Source organism: Crocodylus porosus, unplaced genomic scaffold (genome assembly GCF_001723895.1).
Source record: "Crocodylus porosus isolate Cpor-Errol unplaced genomic scaffold, CroPor_comp1, whole genome shotgun sequence".
NCBI lineage: Eukaryota > Metazoa > Chordata > Crocodylia > Crocodylidae > Crocodylus > Crocodylus porosus.
This window is the reverse complement of record NW_017728921.1, coordinates 5,264,150-5,284,548: the sequence shown is the minus strand read 5'-3', so window position 1 is coordinate 5,284,548 and position 20,399 is coordinate 5,264,150. Positions and strand designations below refer to the sequence as shown.

The following is a 20,399-nucleotide window of genomic DNA, read 5'->3' as shown; positions in this document are numbered from 1 at the left end:
AGCGGGAGCGGGGCGATGGCGGCGGACGCGCGGCGCCTGGAGAGCCTGAGCCTGCAGCAGCTGCACGAGCTGCTGGAGGACGAGGAGCAGCTGCAGGCCCTGGCGCGGGGCATGGATGAGGTGCGGCTCCCCCCAGTGGGACGTGGCCCGGCGAGGGGTGGGTGGGGGCTTCTCCCGTCTCTGGTGGGTCCCCAGTGCCTCGTGCTCACTCAGCGCCGGACAGACGTTGGGTTTATGGCGCCCGGGGGGGGGGCGAGGGGCGGTCTCCTTCCCCAGCCTCTGGCAGACCCCTTGTGACCTCTCCCGGCAGACGTTACATTTAGATCCCCGGCCTGAGGGGAGCAGCAAGGGGGTCTCGGGCCGAGCGGACGCAGGCACCTTGCCCTCTCACGGGCCCGTCCATTGTGACATGTGGCATGTTCTGGGGAGAAGAGTCCCCACCGCAAGCCACGGATCCCGCCGCAGACGTTGCCCAACTGGATCCAGCACTTCGGGGCTCCCCGGCTGCGACTGCATGTCTCCTCCTCCCGGCTCCTAGCAGCCCCCGCAGCCAACGAAAGCTGTCTAGAAACCAGCTGGGGGCTTGTTACCCATTTTCAAGCACTCGCTTTGGAGCTGGTCAGCCCTTTTTTATAGCTAGCATCCTTTGTAGCTACACACCCATCCACAAGCCAGGGCTTTCCACAGGGGAAGCGGGCTGCCGGCTGGGGTTCTCCTCTCCTTCCTTCCTCCTTGCCAGTGCCAGGAGGAGACATAAGTGTGATGTCAGTGGCTGTGCCCCCCCCCCCCCCAGCTTTACCTGTGGCAGGTTGGGGTGTGACATCTTGTCATGTCAGGATGGACACGGTAGTCTTGCTAAGACTGACTTGGAGTGGTTTGGACAGCAATGGTCCTGCCTGAAGCAGGGAGTCGGACTCGCCTCTGGAGGTTATTTCCAGCCTGACTTCTCTCTGGGCCCTGCTACACGTTCAGATGAAAGCTGGATGGAAACCAGCAATAAGAGTTGTTACGCATCTTTCGAGCACTAACTTTATAGCTGGTTGGCTCTTTTTATAGCTAGAGAGTCATTTTTATCCTATGATAATTACTTTGCATGTGGGGCCGGTCTAAATGTATTGTGCGATTCACCAGTTAATTGTGTAAGATAGTATATATAGCCTGTAGCAGGGGACTGTGATTCTGTGAGATAAGCAGATAAGCTAAGTAGATCAAGGCAGGCTCAGGCCCATCCGTGCCTGAACATCCCCCACCCTCACAACCCAGCTCTTCTGCAAGGAGTGAAGCCTTGTAACATATAAATTCATTTGGAAATGGGGTGCCACTCGATTCCCAACAGTTGGGGGGTGTTGAGTCTGGTGTGAAGTGCTTTGAATCCACAAGCATCATGGGGCCTGGGAAACTTAAAACCAGGTATGCAAGTAGAGGATCTGGGTTGTGGTATTTTATAACTTCTCCCAAGATATGCTGACCCCTGTGTGTCAAAATTGAATGTAAACGTTTGTGTGGGACAAGCCGGGGTAAAACCTCTTCTGTCTATAGAGCTGGACAGTATCCTTTGTATCTAGAGCATGAGCTCGTGGCATCTGAGGCTGCAAAAGGACAGCTTGGAGCGGAGTGAGGGACTTGAATCCGAAAGATGGAGAAATGATGGGAGGGTGAGTAATCACCGTGGGAGAAGAAACGCAAATGGATAGGCAGGTTAAAAGCTGAGGTTGAAACAGAGTTTCTATCGAGCATCCTGTTGTGGTTTTGTGCTGTACCACGCGTGGTGTTTGTTTTAGTCACTAGCAGCAGTAGGACATCTCGGGGCGAGAGTAGCAAAGAAAAGTGATTTTTCCTTTCTCTCTGCGAGTGTAGCATGCCATAACTGCACGTTAAGGCAGCAACGCTCTTCTGCCTAATTTACTGCGGTGGCGACTAATTGTGCAGAGATAATATTTTGTCAGGGATTTTTGGTGAACACCGATGGGCTTATGGAGCCCTGTAGCAGGGGAAACATAGAGGGGAATCAACACAGTCTGTAGCGTGAGAAAATGAACTTGACTGATCTCATAGGACGGTTTGGAGTAGCAGCACAGGGCCTAGTGAAACTTGAGATCACTTTACACTAGTGGAGGATCTGGATCATGTTATGTGCAACTCCCCCCCCCCCAAGATATGCTGACTAGTGTGTGTCAAAATTGATTGTGGATGTTTGTGGTAGGGCAAGCACAGTGTAAAACCTCTTCAGTCTGCAGAACTGGACAGTATCCTTCTGACCTTATGTTTTTCCTCTGTAGTTGGCTGCAGGAAGCAGTTTAAATTGTAGTATAGCATTACTCAGGCCCAAGGGAATAGTTTGTGGTGTGCAGAAGTGTGGCTGGGTATGAAGATACTTGAGTTGGGTTGAAACATGGCAGCGACCTAGTAGTTCTCTCTCTATTGTGTGTAGAGGCTTTTACCAGAATCCATTTGATTCAAAATACGTTGGGCCATCTTCAGAGTGGTTGATCTCTTACTAACGACTGCTTGAACACCACTTTTGACTCCTAAAATGAAGTAAAATAAGATTTTGAGAACTTGACCATAATGGTATGATGCTGTTGATTTTGGGGTTACTTAAGAGTTTCTGATTTCAAAAAAATGTGCCCTCCTCTGATCTATTGACTCCTAAGTTTTGGGCCTGTGGTATGGGGGGTGGGATGGGGGCTGATCCTGCAGTATAATGAGCTTGGTTGAACCCCCGCATCACCCCAGTGTGATCCCATCTGGGTTTCATGTGGGTTTGGGGTCAGTCCATCCACTCTGTGGGGCAGATTCAGGGCTGAAGTCTAATCTAAGTGGTTTAATTGAGGATGCAGGGAAGTGACAGGTTCCAGGATGTTTGAGAGACATTTTTTTTTCATTTTTGCTGGCCAAATGGACTGACTGGAGTGGATTATTTCACTCTGGAAAAATCCTTTGTTCTCCTAGCTGTAAGGGAAACTTGGTACACAAAACTGTTCTTTGCAGGCATAGATAGGGGGAAGCAACTTGGCTTTGTTGCTGAAAGCTAAATATAGGCAGCCTTTTAGTTTATAGGGATTGTCTTCTGCAGGGATTCGTTTAGCAGGTCACACATGTGTACCTATGATCACACGTGCAGACAGAACAACTCGGTAACGTTGGCCTTGATGTTGTAGCCCCACAAAGAGACCAAATCTTTTTTGTGTGTGAAGCTGCTAGGCTTTGGACACTTGGAACAGAGGACTCTTGTCTCTCAGGGTGAGAGAGAAAGCCAATATTCTGAGAATGCGTAGCTTGTTAAAACTTGAGGGGAACTGGATGAGCTTTGGGTTTCATCTTTTGTAGTGCATAATGAAATGACAGTATTAATCGAGTAACAGGGCAGTGTTGAAACGAGGTGGGAGCTGCTGTGGCGCACTGTGTCCTGAGCTGACAAATGGGAGGTACTGGGGACCTGAGTAATAAAAGATCCCAGAAACTTTTCTTGTGAATTTGGATTGTCTCTTGATACTTGTCTTGGAGCTGTATCTTGGTAAGAGGAAGTGCTCCGCTGCTGAACTCTGTGGTTCAATAAAATGCTGATCATGGCTGCTGGAAGTGTGCACGCACAGTTTGTGGCTCCAGCTGTGTGAAACCCAGGAATCCAGAATGTATCGCTGCCCCCTCATCTCATGCCTTCAAAGGGCATTGGCAAACACAAAGGGGTTTTCGAGCATAGCTATGGCTTTGAGTTTTGTAGGTTTTGTTCCCCCCCCCCCAGCTGCTTAAAGAATGGGCCTTGATGAAAATCCAAGTGAAAAGATGCCCAGATATCTTGGATCTGTTATCCTGTCCTAAAAACCGCACTATGTATGTGGTCATGTACAATTTCGCTAACACAAAATGCCAAGGTAGGAATTAAATATGCGTACAACTACAGCATGTTTCTTGTTTGCTAACCAGCTAGGTGTCAGATGAATAGACTGCCTACATGTAGGCAGCAAGACCTTACTGTGTGCGTGTCTGTCCGTGTGCCAAATAAAAATGTTAGTGTGATGTCCACTTACACCATATAGGATCTGTGCATTGGCACTGGCAATACAAAAAAATGAGCACATGGAGGTAAAAGGACTTTAATTTCATTGCAAGGCCTAATTTTGAACTGGAAAATGAGAGGTAATTAAGTACAATACCCGTTTCTAGAACCTGTCTGCTCTCAGCGCACATGGAGGACGACTCATCAGCCGGATAAAGGAACTCTTCAGACCAGGCTCTTGTGCAAGAGGGCTTGGCTCATTTCTTTTCTTTGTTTTCCTCCTGCTTTTTCCAGGTTCAAGCCAACACGCTCAACCTGTGTGACTCTAACTCAGGGGTGGGCAATTATTTGGGCTGGAGGGACACTTAAGGAGTTTTGGTGAGCTGTTGTGGGCTGGCAGGGAGGATGACAACCAACCCCAGAGCAGCCAGGTTGGGGGGTGCAGTTGATCCTATCTGGCCCTGGGCCCATCTGCCTGACACCCACTGCCGGAGGTGCCAGACGGAGCAATTGGGCAGGGTCTCCGTGAAGACTAGCCTGGGACCCCCCACAAACAGGGTGTGCTTAGCCAGGTGGGTGGGGTGGGGCTGTGGGTGGACAGGGAGCAGCATCTGGGAGTGGGACAGGCAAGCAGGGCTGGGATTGCAGTGTGGTGACAGCGTGGGGCTAGGGGCCAGGGCCCAGGGCAAAGCTGTGTTCTGCTCCCTGCACGTCCCTGGGATGGGCACCGGTTACATGAGTAGGGATATGCAGGGAGCAGATAGCAGCTATGCCCCAGGCCCACACTGTCGCTGACCTGCGATCCCAGCCCTGGCTCTGGCCCTGTCTGCCCATCCTGGTCCTGGATCCTGTTTCTCATTTGCCTGCCAGCAGCCCCAGCCCATCCACCCAGCTGAGTGCACCCTGCCTGTGAGGTCCTGGGCCATTCTCTGCACGCCTGCCTGATGGTGGGTACGGGGCGGACTGGCAACAGCAGCCAGGAAGGGCAAACCACCACTGTGGGAGCTGCCGGGAGGCTGAGTTTGGCTGCTGTGCCACCCCTGTCCTACCCTGCCATGTGCCCAGGGGTGGCAGGACCCACTGTGCATGCCACAGCCCAGGCTGCCTGCCCGCCCCCCCGGCTCCAGCTCTTGAGGAGTTGGGGCATACCTTTTTCCATTTACAAGTAGCTATAGTATATGAGGTTTTGTAATTACAGGGTATGTGTTTGCCTGGAATAGGCAAGTCTTTTGGCTGGAGAGGGTTGGCAAAGTGCACACGCATATTTGTACAAAAGTTGTTTGGGGATTTTTTGGACTTTTTAGTAACTGCTAAGAGGGTAGTAGCTTTCTGCCTTCTGGCCTGCATTGAGCTGAAAGAAGTTGTCTGGAATATATGGAGGCGCTGCGCCATGCAGGTGTTGGCAGTACCTCTTCCCCAGAGTGTGTGCGCATGGCCACCGCTGTGGGGCCAGGAGAGCAGGTGTGCGAGTGGGAGCGTTGCTGAAGAGTAGATGGTGCTCCCTTTTGATGGGATGGGGATTTTGGTTTCTCATGGCCATCATGCTAGATAAATCAACCTATGCACTAGCCCCATCTTATAGATAAGGAACTGGGGCAAAGAGCACTGAATTTGGTCTGAATCTGTCTTAACCAGTGTCCTCACTGGCACATTTTCCTAACTTTTAGTCACCTTCGTCTGATTTAAGCAACAATCCACCTAATACTAGGGTCTGGTTTTAGGCAAGCGGCTGAATTACCATGCTACAAAATGTCTTTCTCTTCTTTTTTCTTAGCATTATATAGGAGGATCATATCAAGCAAAAGAAGATTTTTTTTTTATTTTACCAAGGTCACTCACTGAAATTCATCTGTTTAAGTGCCTTTCCATTTAGACAAGAGGTTATGCTTAATCCAGCATGATCCAAATGCTAAAGTCTGCAACCCAGCTTTTAACTTATGTGCTTAATAGGATTGCTGTGAAGGGGTAAGCCCTGGCAGGAAGCACTGAGTAAGATTTGCATCAGAAAAATTATTCCCCTGTCTCAGTGCAAGCAGCACTACAGAAACTTGCTTGATTTGGTAGCCCAGGATCCAAGAATTCATCCAAATGTGTAGGATAAAATGGGTTGCCACGATCAAACATCTACAGCAGCAATCCAGGTCATTCTGGTCATGTTTTTAAAATGCTGGTGATACCTGCAGGACTTGGCTGAGCAGAGCCCCTTGCTTTAGGGGCTGCCAAGCCAAACAGTCAGTCACGGTCCCTTCCCTAGAAATACAGCAGTCTTTATCACTTTTGTACATATTTAGTTTCTCAGGTTTGTTCCTGCTTTGCATTTAGGTTCATCACATCATTATTTAGATTACAGGTATTCTTGCAGGTTGGCAACTGATAATAGAGGCAAAAACAGGTTAACAGCCTTTATTTGCTTGCATTTCAAATCGCAAAAAGAACATGTATCCCAAAGTCTATCTGGCTGGCCCTGACAGTACAACATAGTTTTTCACTTAGACTGGCGAGTGAGGTGGGAAGATTGGCAGCAGGTCTTCTTGAATTTACTGAGTTCTCCAAATTTCCCTAGCCGATACTCCATATTTATAGATGGCTGGTTCTGATAGGCTGATAAATGACCTCTGATTGGTTTTATTGAACTTTCTTTGTTTCACTGAAACTTTTGGAACTGGACTGTACCAAATCTCTTGTGGATTTGCAAGGTGTCAATTAGTTGGTATTTATATCCTTGGGAAAGTAAAGGGGAGGGTTTCTTATTTCCTTTCCTTCCCCACTGTGGAATACATTTCAACACTGTCCTCTGTTTCATCTTTATTTTATGGTCTTCTCTGCCAAGGCCGTTTTGATAAATGATTTTAAGCATCTTAACAAAAATACATATCTATTATAGCAAAATAGCATCTGATATGTTTGGTTACAGCAATCATTGCTACTAATATTTTGAGATAAAACTACGATATTGCATATTTGGATTATTTAATGCGTGGCCTTTCCTTTAAGGTCTCCGTTCAGGCCTTGCACTTTGTTTAATTGCATCCCATTACTGGTTTAGTTAGACATGTTGGTGGCTTCCTTTACTTTGCTCACCAAGCTGGTTGTCGCACTTGCAAAAGTTCATGCTCCTGTCCCTGAGAAACAGGCTTTGGAGATGTCACCTTAGCCACGGTTTTGCCATGTGGCCTAGGCCCCTTGAAAATGGCCAAGGCTGGCAACAACATGCACATGATACTCGAACGTTGTCCTGAGTTCAGCTTGAAACTGGACCGCAAATTTCTCATGCACTAAAAGTAAGAAGTGTAATGGAAATGCTGACTGGGTCTTTGCTGAAGGGCCTGCCAATGCAAGATTATAATTTCAGTGGTATTTGTCAGGCTTTGTGGGTAGCTGGGATTAGTCTCATTTGGACCTTGTGTTTCTCTGGGTTAGCTGGCTTGGAATACACGTTGTTTTCAACTAGTTTCCTTATACATGGCTATTGTTTGTTCATAGAAATCGGTTTGGAAGTATTAATTATGTGAACCAGTATTTTGTAATATCTGGTAAATTGTAATCAGTTGTGCCCTTTATAGCAGTCTGGTTTGTTCATTTGCTTGCTTGCTTCCTTCTGCCTTTACAGCATCTTTTCCCCACTTTTGCCAAACTTCAGGTCTTACAGTTTTTTTTTTTTGAAATGGCAAGATCTGAAATCCAGTTGCTGTCACCAGATAGTTGGTGTGGAAGTAATGGTCTCTGTAGTCAACCTGCCCAAAACCCCTCCTTTCCTTTTTAAAATGATCCCCCTTCTCATGCAAAGTATATTTGAAAGAGCTGAAAAATCTCCTTTGTCAGGGCAGGGAGGACTGGTGGGCTTTTTTGAGGGCAAAGGGATCTATGTTTGGCCATGTTTTCAAGTTTTGCCACAAAGGTGTGTGTGATTTCATTTGGAAAAGACTGGGTCTGCATTAAGCAATCCCTTTGCTGTTTTGTTCTTTCTGCAATCAGCTCGGTATTATGTTCATTCTCAGTGAGACGAGGTCGCGAAACCACAGCAGGTAAAATAAAAAGCTTCATCCAGTCTTTCTATTTAACATGGTCTTGGCTGACTCGGTTCCAGGTTTGACTCATACAGGGCATGTGTTTCACAAGGAAGATCTTGTGTATGCTGAAAATCTCAGGACTTCAGTGAAGACTCTTTTTACTATCTTTCTTACAAGTCTGTCTTCAGTTCCAGGTTGTTGGCTGTTTTGGGCGAGGGTCTTGAGACAAGTAATGAATTGACTGCTCTTTGCAGATGTTGAATGGGTCACCCTTATTGTAGTAAGGGTGATCTCTTTATTGCCCTGGGGACCTTTTGAAGAGTCCAAGAGGGTTAGTCTTCAGTGTTTTTGCAAGTGTACTTTCAATTTGCTTTCCTTTTTAGATTAATCTTTGAAATTTGTTGTTCAGGTCCTCTGGAAGGGTTTCTGAATGCACCAAGCATTCTTATGGAAAGTTTGTCCTTGGCACACATGGCACCATGTATTCTGGTAGCTAAGGACATAGCAGGAAGTAGGAGCTATGTATTTGAGTTGTGCTTCAAAATTAAGATTTTTTTCCTACCAAAAGAGAAGTGTGGTTTGACACTTCTTGAAGAACCTTGGGGGATGTGCCGTGTTGGGGTTGCGGTTGGTCTTTCCACTTTGCATCTTTCATATGCTTAAGCAACATTTTCCCTCCTAAGGGTCTCAATTTTACTGGAAATAAAACTAGATGGTGCCATGAATGATGGAGCAAACCTTCCCTGCCACTTGGAAGAGGGACCTGTTTGTTTTAGCTGTTACAGCCTCATGTATGGCAGACCTGCCCATTACATACTGTTTGCGAGAAGGGAAGGGCAGTCGTGTATAATGTCTGTAAACTAAAGGGTGTTTGCAAAAACCCCAGCAAAGATGTGTTTGTGTCAGAAAAGGACTTTTTTTGGTCCTGTTTGTTTTAAGGAACTTATACAAGCTGCACATGCAGAGGCATGCTGGTTAGTGTTCTCCGCGTGCTGTCCAGAAGAGTATGCTGTAATGGCAAAACCCCAGCTAGTGGAGAACAGGGCCTTATTGGGGGCAAAAATGAGTTTGCAGATCGGCTTACATTCAAATTGTCAGGCCATGGGACTGTGCATTGAGACTGCCGAGCAAACTGAGTTCTTGGACTGACTCCTGGATGGACTAAAATAAGGTCTGAGAGAACAAATTGCGCCTGTCAACTCCTTTTGCACTCTTATTTTTTAAGAGTGCAAAAGGAGTTGAAGCAGCTGTAGGGACTATACTTGCAGGCAGCAGGAGGAACTATCAGATGTAGGCACTAAAAGCTGCTTCAGCAGAAGGGTTTGAAGTGTGAGCAGTAAATGCAGCTGATGGCCTATGGTTGCTCCCTATAGAAAAGTCTGTTCTTGCTGCAGTGCTGTAGCATGAACAGGGCTGAGTCACGAGCTGTCGCATGTTCTACTTCTTATTTCCTTTTTCCACAGCTTTTTTCCCACTGTATACCTGTCTTTTAACTCAGAGGCTGTCAAGTTTAAAGCTGTTACTAATGTGTGTTTGAATCCCCTCTATCATTTGGCAGGTTTCTGGCCTCACTGGTATATTTTTTTTTTATAAGGTGGACCTTTTTAAAAGAGTAGAGGCAACTTACTGGTGCATGTATCCTCTGGAGCCAAAAATGAATTTGCAGTGTTGCCGTTTAGCAGCTGAATGCCAGTGCGTTTCCTTCATTGTCACGCACTCAGTGGTAAATGAAGAATGATTATTTCACCAGTTTTGTGGTTGTTACATCTTCTGTCTCTCTTTATAGCGGGGAAACTGAAGCACAGCGAGATGTCAGAGGCCACACAGTTTGCTGGGGAGAGAATTTGGCCCTCCAGCTTGGGGTTTGGTTTTTTTGCTTGCCCCTTCCTAGATGTGCCGTATCCTGGCTGCTATAATTTAATGTGCACCATAAATGTTTTTTTATGAGGGTGCAAAGCCTACAGATCAGACAACTTGGTGTCAGCGAGCAAGAGCAGGGCAGCTGTTGAAATCTTCTGCTTGCTGTTGTGTAGCAAAGCTGTATTTCCAATAGGACCTTGGTAGCAGTGATGGGAGCCTTAAGGAAAGAAGGGCCTGACAAGTCATTAGGTTCACCTGCCTGCTATAATGGATGTTTTGTGCTGCCTGTTCCCTGAAGGTGTTTTACTGCGGTGTGCACCCCCTTTGACACACTTTTTCCATGAGAAACCACCTGTGACATAGAGCAGCTTATTTCCTTCCATTCTGCCCAACTCTTCCTTTCTTAGCTTTTTCTTTCCTTGTAATTGTATGTAATCTTTTATTTTTTTATTGAGCCACTTTTTTCTTGGGTGTTTCCAGCCTTCAGGGAGTCCTTGAGTTTCGGTCTCTGATTTACTGGTGGTTGCTTAGCTGAGTTGTAAGCATTTAACATAGCCTCCAGCCCAAGGAAAGATCAGAGTCCACTCATAAAACTCCAAGTCCCAAGACGCATAGTCTCCCGGGACTCTGGCCAGAGCAACACCTTTAATTGGAGGTGGAGCCCGTGGTCCCAGTAGTGCAGACGGGTCTCATTCACTGCTACTTTAAACCAATGTCTTCTTTGTTAAGTGTTGAGGATGGCAGGTCTGGGTGAAAGCTGAGGATGATAAAGTATCAGACTGGGCCTGGCGTTCCTCTCTTGTGAACTCTAGGGATGGTGAAGAAGGGGCAAAATAATGTTCCGCAAATGGTGCCTGGCCAAATGGGAAGCTGAAAGTCACTTTTCCCTCTCTAAGGTGACCCACACATGGTTGGTTTGTCTTTCCTGGCTGGCTTTGGTGGTATAAGGACCAAAGAGAGCAAGCAGCCGTGACGTGATGAGCATTTAAACCGTCTTTAGCATTGGAGGGGAGAAGGGCGGTGTTCTTTTATCACAGCTAGGCAGCGAGAGAGTGACAGTAAGTCTGGTCCAGGAGTATTTTTAGGTGTGCCTGGGGGAAATCCCATGAAAGTAGAAAGCTAAAATGTGAGTTCAGGTTAGCTCAGATGGTGATTTTACTTTCTTGAAAGAGGAATAGGCTGGGGGGACATGCGAGACCCATCCAGAATCTAGTTCACCTCTCAGTGAGCACCACTTATGCCTTTTTGTGGTGGGGCCTAGATGGGGTCAAGCATCCGAGATGGCTTGGCAGCTGTCTGACTGAACCTGCTGGGGAAAGCATATGAATTGCACGTGACATGGCGGGCAGATTCACAGATTTAGGGGCTGAAAGGGACCTTACAGGATCATCGGGAGAGGTTTGCCTTGCGTTGCCTCTGGTTTGCTGGCTTGTTGGGGTAACAGTGCGCAGAGAACTAGGTGAAGTTCCCTCCTCCCTGTCCATCCAGTGCTTCGTATACCAAGGACTGTGCCTGTGCTTGCATAGCATTGGGCATCTTGCGAGGTTGAAAGATTAAAGTACTTTGGACAAACGAAAACTTCTCAGAAGGAAATGGGCACTGCTGAAGACACTGCTGCGTTGTCCATATGATGTGGAATATGAACGTCCTTTGGACTGTGTGTTGACCACAAGCCACATGTGGTTCTTACCCACTGTCCTGTGGTGGCTGAAACAGCTGCCATGAAACACCCTGGCTTCCCATCAATAACATCAGGGCTTCATACCAAAGCAATGCTCATTTTGGCTCTGGCAATGTGCGTAAAGGTGTATAGCAGGTGCGAGGCGCTCTGGGATAAAGTCTCCTGTTCTTACTTGCACTGAGTGGGATACCTGGCCTTGCACCCTGTTGTCCCCCGAAGTACTGCCAGGGTGTCTAAAGCAGTTGAAAGAGCCATTGTTTGCCATTTCTAAAGAAGTCCCTATCCTCTGTGGACGCAGTCTGTAATTGAGAGCGGGCTGCAGGCCAAACGAGCCCTGCACCGATAACGCGGCGCTAATTGCCGGGCGAGGACGTGGCCGATGTTGGTCTGGAGTTTCTGCAAAAGGCAGCTGAGAGGAAGGAAGCAGCAGTGGCCACAAACAGGCAGCTGGACTGGGTGGAAATCACAAAGCATAAAGCTGGTCTCGGGGGAAGAGCAGCGACATATACAGAGAAATGGAGGAGCAACTGCTGTGCCGGTCACTCTGGGGCCTGAGAACGAAGGAGAAAGGGGAAGGGGAACTAAAATCACGTGCACGGGCTCTGGCAGTCACCTTGTATCTTCTAGGAGATAATTAACAGCCTAACCCTGGGGAGCTCTAGTACCCCATGATAGCCAGGATTTACCTGCCGCACGGAGGGGAGTGAAGCGAAAGGCAGACTTTTGTGGCAGTAAATGGGGCAGGGTGGGGACAGACTAACCGTGCAGGCCAGAGCAAGCTGCGGACGCCTTGCGGCCTCTTTGAAGGTGAGTGTCAGCACATCAGACCGTGGGAATGTCGAGCCGTGGTGGGTATTCAGACCATCTGACACTAACCCTCCTGCATCTTTTCTCTTTGTCTGAAGTGCGTTATGAGGTCTAAATTGACATCCTGCCAAGGTGGCCTTCCCCACAGGCTCAGCTTTCCCAAAGCCTCTGAAGACTGGCCAAAGGGAAAATGCATTTTGTGCAGAGAAGAAGGGTCTACAATGATCTTTTGTTCACTGCTCTGTGAGAGTGGCTATTCCCTCGGCACGGGCAAGGCCGTTCAAACCAGGATGTGCAAATGGGAGGACTGAGCTGGAAAAATGGACTTTTGGCCGGAACCCAGCAAGGGGTTGGGAAAAGCCTGTAGAGAAGGAGAGATGCCGGGGGGATCTGTGGTGTGTGTGGGTAGAAAGAAGGTTGCTATTGGCACTTGGGCTGCATCTCTATTTTAGGTTGTCAGAGCCTTTCACAAAGGAGCCTGTGTGCTCTTCAGCAGTCGCATACTGGGGAAGGAATTCAGGCACATAAACTCTGCGTAGAAGAGGATAGAGGGAATCAACCTAGCTGCTGCCTCCGGCACAGCCCTGCAACCTGCCCAGTAGTCTGGAGGACTTCCCTGTACTTCTCTAACTAGGAGGTAGGGTGAATCTGGGCAGAAAAATGCACTTATCCCTGCTCCTTTGCGGAGGTTGGCAGCATGCCGTCAGAGAGCAGTGCTGAGCAGGGGTCTGCAGGAGTCTAGCCATAGCTGGCTTGGCTGCTTTCCAGCAGTGTCAGTGTTTGCAAGAAACTTGTTTGTGGAAACCGTGTGATCCACAATTCCTTCTTTCTGGTCGCGGCAGGAGAGACTGATATAGCTGGGCTTGGTTCCCCTAAATATTTGGACTAAGCTTTTTCTTTCCAGCCTGTAGAAGAAAACTGATTGCATAGTCTCTTTGTGTGTCTGCGCACATGCTCCTTGACATGAGAACAAAATCTAAGAAGTGCAGTTTTGAAGCAAGCTCTGCTCAAGGAGCTTCTCCAGGAGCTGCTGCTTGTCCCCTCATACTCCTCGGTGGTGGAGGTGGCCGTCTGAGTGGTGTGGTCCCTGTTTTGTGAGTGTTTTCTTGCATTCATGAGTCTTCCACCTTTGGTCTGTGCCATTGTTTGCATTTATAAGATGCCTCTGGCCACATGGCATGACCTGCATTTAAAGTCTCATGGTGGTGGTGTAGATGTGGAAAAGCCTTTTGTTGCAGAAAGGGCACAGTGTACACAAGGTAAGGGGGGATTGAATGCATGGTCCTTGGAGTATGGGTTGTACCAGGCAACCTAGTAGGGCGTTCTCATGGCTTTCTGGATTGAGCATCCAGGGAGAGTCTAAAAGCCCCTCTCCAGTTTTTAGGATGTGCTGCAGCAGTGCCGACGATACTGGCCTGTCTGGATTTGGGAAAGTGCTGGAAACTGTTATCCAGAAATATTTATAGTATTCTGTATACTTTTTTCTTTTGCAGGCCCAAAATGTTCAGCTTAGCAAGGAAATGACCCTTGCCAGCAACCGTAGTCTAGCAGAAGACAACCTTTTGTACCAGCCAAAACTGGAAACACTGAAAGCCAGCGTGATCCAGAAATATCAGGAGCTGCAGGTCCTTTTTGAAGCTTATCAGATAAAGAAAACCAAGCTAGGTAACGTATTATGCAGTAACGTATTTCCTGGGTTTTCCTGGACAGGCATGCCTTGTCCTCTTAGGCGCACATCCCAGATCTGGGAGCTGCGCGGGTTAGAAGCATTTCTCAAGAGGAGCTGAAATGTCAAGTGGTCAAGAGTAGCTTCATTGAATGAGAGTGGAAAAATACTACTGTGATGGCTGTTTGAACAGCATGGCCTAGGGGAAAAGAAAATCAGGGGCAGGTATATATTAGTGGGATCTCTGCGGTCGCTTGAGAGAGATGCATTAGGCTAACGAATCTCTTCCCTGAAGGTGAGCAGAATTGTCTCTGTATTCTTAAAGGCAGCCCTTCTCTGCAGCTGTCCAGCAAGTGAAAGATCAGATGGCTTGAATAGGCTGACCAGACTTTTGCTCTGTACCTCTGTTATGAGGTGTTTGTCTCCAGCACAAACACCTTTGCCAGCTAAGCGGGTAACTTTTCAGCTTTTTCACTGGTAGCAACAGTTCAAGCCCTGTGACTGTCCTGAAAGTAAATTCTTAGAAAGCATCTCTGTTAACTTTCTGCTCAGAATTGTTCTGTCTGGAGTGGCGCAGGATAAACAGGCTTGTGTCTGGAAAGGAGTCTAGTGCTTGATGGAGCTGGGGGCAGGAGAAGGGAGCATCATTTGTGGCCGGCTGCTGTATATACCCCCCTGTTTGTGTCCTTGCAGACAGCCAATCCAGCAATGCTTCCCTGGAGACACTGTTAGCACTGCTTCAGACAGAGGGTGCCAAGATTGAAGAGGACACAGAGGTAATGGCAGGATGCTTAAAATGCATAAGGGTAACAAATGGTAAAATTTTGCGAGGCTTTTGATACACACAGCCATGGTATAGTGGTAAAGATAATGTACTGTGAGAGGGTTTTGCTGAATGTGGCCTCAGCCGTCACTTCAAACTTTATCAGGCAACCTGGTGACTCAAGGCAAAGTGACCTCAGTTGACAAAAGAATGCAAGCTTGTTTTATATTTGAAGTGTTTCTAACAGCTTTAATGTTTTTCCTTATTGTCTAACTGGGAAAATGTACCCTTGATTCTCCTGGTTTGTCTTACCCTAAGGCGCATGTCTGTTTTGTACAGATGTTAAGTAGGTGCACTGAGCCATTAGAGGAGGGGGGGTGGGGTATGGAAAACCATGGGCAAGATGGTTTGTCCTGGGTAGACAGGAAAGGAGGGCTTGCCTTTGTAACCTTCATGGCTGCTGCAAAGGTTTTCTCCCTTCCCATCCTGTGTAGTGGAACATACTGGGATAGGTTGTGTATATGCAGCACAGTGGCTTGGGGGGATTTCGTGCTGTGATGGGGAGGTGTGGACTCAAGCAGGAAGGAAGCCTTATTAATAGACTGAGTGTTTCCCAGCACTGAACCATAATATGGGCTGACCAGGGATCTGGAAAGCTCTTAAATGGTCCCAAATTGCAGCTAGGGAAATGTCAGTTAGATATTAGAAAAAGCTTTCTCACTAGGAGGGTAGTAAAGCACTGGAACAGGTTACCCAGAGAGGTGGTAGAAGGTCCATCCTTGGAGGTTTTTAAGACCCAGGTAGACAAAGCTTTCGCTGAGATGATGTAGTTGGGGCTGGTCCTGCTCTGAGCAGGGGTTTGGACTAGATGTGACCTCCTGAGGTCCCTTCCCACCCTACATTTCTGTGACTGTAAATGGAGTCATCCCTGCCTCCCATGGTTAGGGGAATGCAGAGAGCCTCTTTGAACAGCAGCCAGGCATCAGTGGGAGCATGGATGTGGCTCACAGTAGTCGGGGGGGAACTGGAACACAGCTAAGAAGGGAATCCCAAGGTTAGGCTTGAGCTCTAGAGCAGGGTATGGTCCTGTCTTAGTGGAGAGAGGAGACCTGCGGAAGGGCAGCTTGTGCCCAGCTGCTTGTCTAGCTTCTCTCCCAACGAGACACTTGGTCTAATAAGGCATCATCACAAAAGATCTCTCACCTCTGGGAGAGGAGGTGACCTTCTGAGGAGGAAAAGAAGCTGTGCAAGGTTTTTGTGGACTGTGAGTTTCTAACAGGTTGTTCCATGTCTGACAGAACATGGCAGAGAAGTTCCTGGATGGCGAAGTGGCTCTGGATTCCTTCATCGATGAGTACCAGAGCAAGCGCAAGCTGGCTCATCTGCGCCGGGTGAAGATCGAGAAGCTCCAGGACATGGTGCTGAAGGGACAGAGATTGCCGCAGGCGCAGCTGCCCTTGCAGCCGAGAATGCCTGAGACCGCACCAGCGCCAGCCACCTCCTATCCTTCGGATGTAAGCACGCCTCCCTCGGTCGTGCCCCGGCGAATACCGCCTCCACCGCCTCCAGCAGTGCCTGCAGGACGCTTTCCCACTCCGTTTACTGCAGCCATGGGCTCGGGACCAGCCATGCCTTACCCGGGGGCTCCCTACCCTCCACTCCCCCCACGATCAGGATCAGGAATGCAGCTGGCAAGTCAGGTACCGCAGCCGGGACCCCCATCCCAGTTTGCCCTGCAGCACCCTCCGGCGTTGCCGCAGAGACCGCCGCCTCGCCTTCCGCCGCACCCGGGCTTCATCCTGCAGTGAACAACTCGGGGTGTTAGACTCGGGCATCGGTGCTCATGTTCCTCCTGTTTCTCCCCTGCCAGCGGTGTACTGTGGCCAGAGGGAAACCCCTGTGCCGCGTGTGGCAAATGGCAAACTCCAAGCTGTCTGGCAGGGGTGTGGAATTGCATTTGGTCAATGTGATTGTGTTTTTTTTCTGGTTTTTTGTATAATCAAGGACTGCACAGACTATAGATTTTTTTTTTTTCTTTTCCTGGGGTAGGGATGTTGGGGTGGAGTTTTGTAGTCTGGCAAGCTGTGGATTCACTTGCGTTATGATTCTTAGGTTCAGTGTTGGTGGCCGTGGCCCACTCAGACCAAGAGGCACATCCGTCTTGATGTGGTCCTGCTGCAGCTGGATTTGAGCACAGTTCAGCTGCTAGCATCTCAGACTCTATGGCTGCTGGTATTTGGGTAGTAACGATTGGATCTCACATCTGAAAGCTATGCATAAAGCTGCTGCAGCAGAAAGAGTTGGCCTCAGTGGGAGTAAACCCAGCCTCCCCATCGGGTACATTCACTAATGTAACATCCACAGTCTGGTCATTGGAACGGCTCCCGAATGGAAAAGGCTACGGATTCTTTTGAAGAGCATCGGGAGTGGAACTTCTGGCTGTTCCGTTCTGAGGGAGATGTAGGTAGTGCCGGTGTAGATATCAGTGGAAACATCATGAGCCCTTGTGTGCATTTCTCCATTTACCTCCCCCCGTTTTCTTCCTAAGTTGGGCGGGCATCTGCCTTACTGAATCTGCCTTTGGGAGGTAGAGGAGAGGGGTGGTTGGGAGTGTTCATTCACTGACAGACCAGGGAATGGGATCCCAGGACCTGGAGTCCTAGGCATTCTGTTTTCATACCTTACTGCTGGATGGTTCTGTTCACCTTCGCAAAGCTCTTTAAATCTGCGTGCAGCCTCTGCTTTGTTGTTCGAGTGGAGGTATGATCTTCTCGTGGCCATCTTCTCTTGCCCAGCAGTATTGGTGTGGAGTCCAGCCTGGATGGAAGAGACAGTTCCTTGTCTTTACTGATGGTCCTGTTTGACCATGAGGAGGGCGAGCCTTGCAGTCTGGCAGCTGGGGGTTTTCATTTTGTGCTATGTCCTCCTCCATCTGTGCCAAAGAGTGGGGACACCTTCTTCTTTAACAGAGAGCAGTGTGTCACATCAGGGTGAGTGCTGTGGGCACGAGGGGATGCCTGAAGGCAGTGACAGGTGGGCATGTCATGGAAGAGATGTTACCAACCTCTTGTGTCACCTTGTCATCCATGCAGCTAATGAGGTCAGTGGCCTAAGAAGTGTGCTCCAAAACCAGCTCTGTCTCTTGCATGGAGGCACATGTGAGAGGCACTGGGGCCTCTTTCTGCTGAGGGTGTAAACCGTCCATACGTAGTCGTCTGGGGTTTTCCCCCAGCATGAACCCTGTAACTCAGCATTAGCTCTTCCTGCTGGAGTTGGGTAGTGATTTTGGGGCAGTGAATGTTTTAATTGGAAATAGCCTCCTCTGAAAACAGGGCGACTCTGCTGTCGCTGTCCAGTGAAGATCGGAGGTGGCCCAGTGGTCAGCGTGGCTGGCCCAAACGCAGTCCCCTGGGTAAGCCTGACAAGTGTTTGGAGTGGGGAAAGCCAGCCAGTGGTGAAACTGCATCCCCTAGACTGCTTTTACCTTGGGTGTATTTTATAATCTAGGAACTGTGCAGGTTGTTTTTGTGAGCACGGACTTCTCACAATGCTTGTCCCATAGAACTTCATTGGAGAGCGGTTAATGGTGAACTGTGGTCTCTGTTCTGGAGATGGAGGTGCTGCAGAAATGACCTGCATGGTTTGAAGCAAGCCCTGGTCTCAAGCTATCGCTGGGTGCCTGCACGTTGGGATTGCCAGAAGCCTAGTAAAAGTAACTGGGTGCATCTGTCTTACACCAACCAAGTGCCAACTCCCCTTGTGAGGGTGGGAATATCCTCTGCCGGGCTCCCAGAGATGGGAGATGTAAGTGTACCATGGGCTTGCACTTAACTCGCTTGCCCTCTCGGTGTTGCTAGGAAATAGTCCAAAATATTTTTACTACTAATTGTTTGAAGTTGCCTGCTTTTTAGTAACCTCTGTGGTGATGACACAGCCATTCAGGGATGCTTTCTCAAAGGAAAAATACTGTCTTTTGCAGACTCAGTGCAGGGAGGGGCAATGCAACTTTCTCTACACAAAGCAATGCATTATCGCGCGTGCATGCAGCTGACGTGCCTTACGATCACTCGCGGTGATCCGAATATTGGCCATTGATTTCCTGGTCCCTTGTTTATCTCACTCCTTTGTGCTTTAAGGGCTCTTTCTTGCAGGGCACTTCCTCAAAGGGAAGATTTTTTTTTGTTTGTTTCCTATTCGGTCACTTAGCATAAGACAAGGCTGTAACAGCTGTTTGAATGTCTAAGCAGCTCAGTGGCTGCTAGTGTTAAGCCTAGTGTTCTGGTTGAATTACCATGTGAGTTAATAGAGTCTCTCCTGCTGGAGCTCCTGCTGCTTCTGGAAGCTGTTGTGCCACTCGTGATGTGTCCTTGCAAAGCCGCTTGTTGCCATGCACCTTGCCGCCTTCAGGAGGAGTGCTCTAGGGAGAGGCATGAATCCTGCCCTCGTAGCTGCGACGCTACCCTGGTGGACGGCGGAGAAATGAAGGTGACATTGCGGTGCGTGCTTTTGGGATTGTGGCAGGGAGCAGTGGGCACGCAACTTAGCTGCAGTAACAACTTGCCTAACCTGTGCGCTTGGAGTGGAGGGCTCTGCAAAGCCGTCCTTCAGGAGAAGGCTTCTCCCCGCGCTCTCTGGAGTAACACCTGGCAGTGTTTGCTGTGCCCAGTGGGTCCCTGTGGAGGATTTAGATGCAGCAGATCGAACTGGGCAAGCTGCCTTGGCAGAAGGACCTGAGGCTCCAGGACCTGAGGAAGCAAGCCCAAAGTTGGTAGATTGTAAGTGTGCTGACCAGCCAAGCAGCACCTGCCGCCTGCTCTGGTACCACCATGTCCTTTGCAGGATCTCAGAGGGAGGCCTCCACCTGTCTGGCCAACGTGCGTGTGAAGTGCTTCCCAGGAAGGCGTTGGCATGAGCCTTGCACTCGGTGCCCTTTCTCCTTAAGGATGGCAGTGGGCATCGCACGTGGAGTGAGAGGGTGAGGTGGCCCGAGGTCCCTGTTCAGACTCGGTTTCAGCAAACCGTAAGATCTGGACAGTGCTCATTAAACTTGAGAGGACTCGGTGTGGCTGGGTGGGATGCTGAAGCAGGCATGCTGTGGCTAACAGGGGCAGGTCCCGTGCTTGGTAGCGGTTTTCCCCAAAGGAGTGAGCAAACCGTCAAGCCTGCGGTGCTGAAGGGACCGCACATACTGTAATGTGCTGCAGTTTCTTGTCTTGTAGTAGCAGGTATTTCTGCCATGGAGGAAAACATGGGGCAATGGCCTTGTTGCATTTGATTAGGGGTGGCTTGACCTAGCCTCATTTCATGTGGAGTGAGTGGGTGGTAAGTTGAAAAGCTCTACAGGAGAAGGAAGTAGTCACCTCCCGTGCGTGGGGTGACAGGTCTGCTTCTGCCCTGTGAGGTGCGCGGACTGATATGCGGGAGCTTGGACCTGCTTCCCAAGGAGCTAAGAGGTGCTAACTTGCTGTAAGCGAGGAGAGGTTGGTGCTGAGCTCCTGATTAGGACACAGCAGGAGTTGTGCATGTATGCAGACCAGGGCAGCGCATGTGATGCCTGCCTGCTGCCCATGCAAACTTCTCCCTTTTGTGCGAGGGGCCAAGGAGGATGTCGG

The 20,399-nt window shown here is 49.0% G+C and overlaps 1 protein-coding gene across 2 annotated transcripts; it reads left to right on the top strand.

Moving 5' to 3' along the window:
- The first annotated feature begins 6 nt into the window (after positions 1–6).
- Positions 7–20,259, top strand: VPS37B (VPS37B, ESCRT-I subunit). Of its 2 annotated transcripts, none has more exons than XM_019538858.1 (4): positions 7–120; positions 13,852–14,023; positions 14,718–14,800; positions 16,086–20,259. In XM_019538858.1, the coding sequence occupies exons 1-4, from the start codon at positions 16–18 to the stop codon at positions 16,593–16,595; spliced, it is 870 nt and encodes a 289-aa protein (XP_019394403.1). In that variant the 5' UTR covers positions 7–15; the 3' UTR covers positions 16,596–20,259. The 2 variants fall into 2 exon arrangements, with proteins under 2 accessions (XP_019394403.1, XP_019394404.1); XM_019538859.1 differs by lacking the exon at positions 7–120 and adding an exon at positions 13,120–13,617.
- The last annotated feature ends 140 nt before the right edge of the window (positions 20,260–20,399 follow it).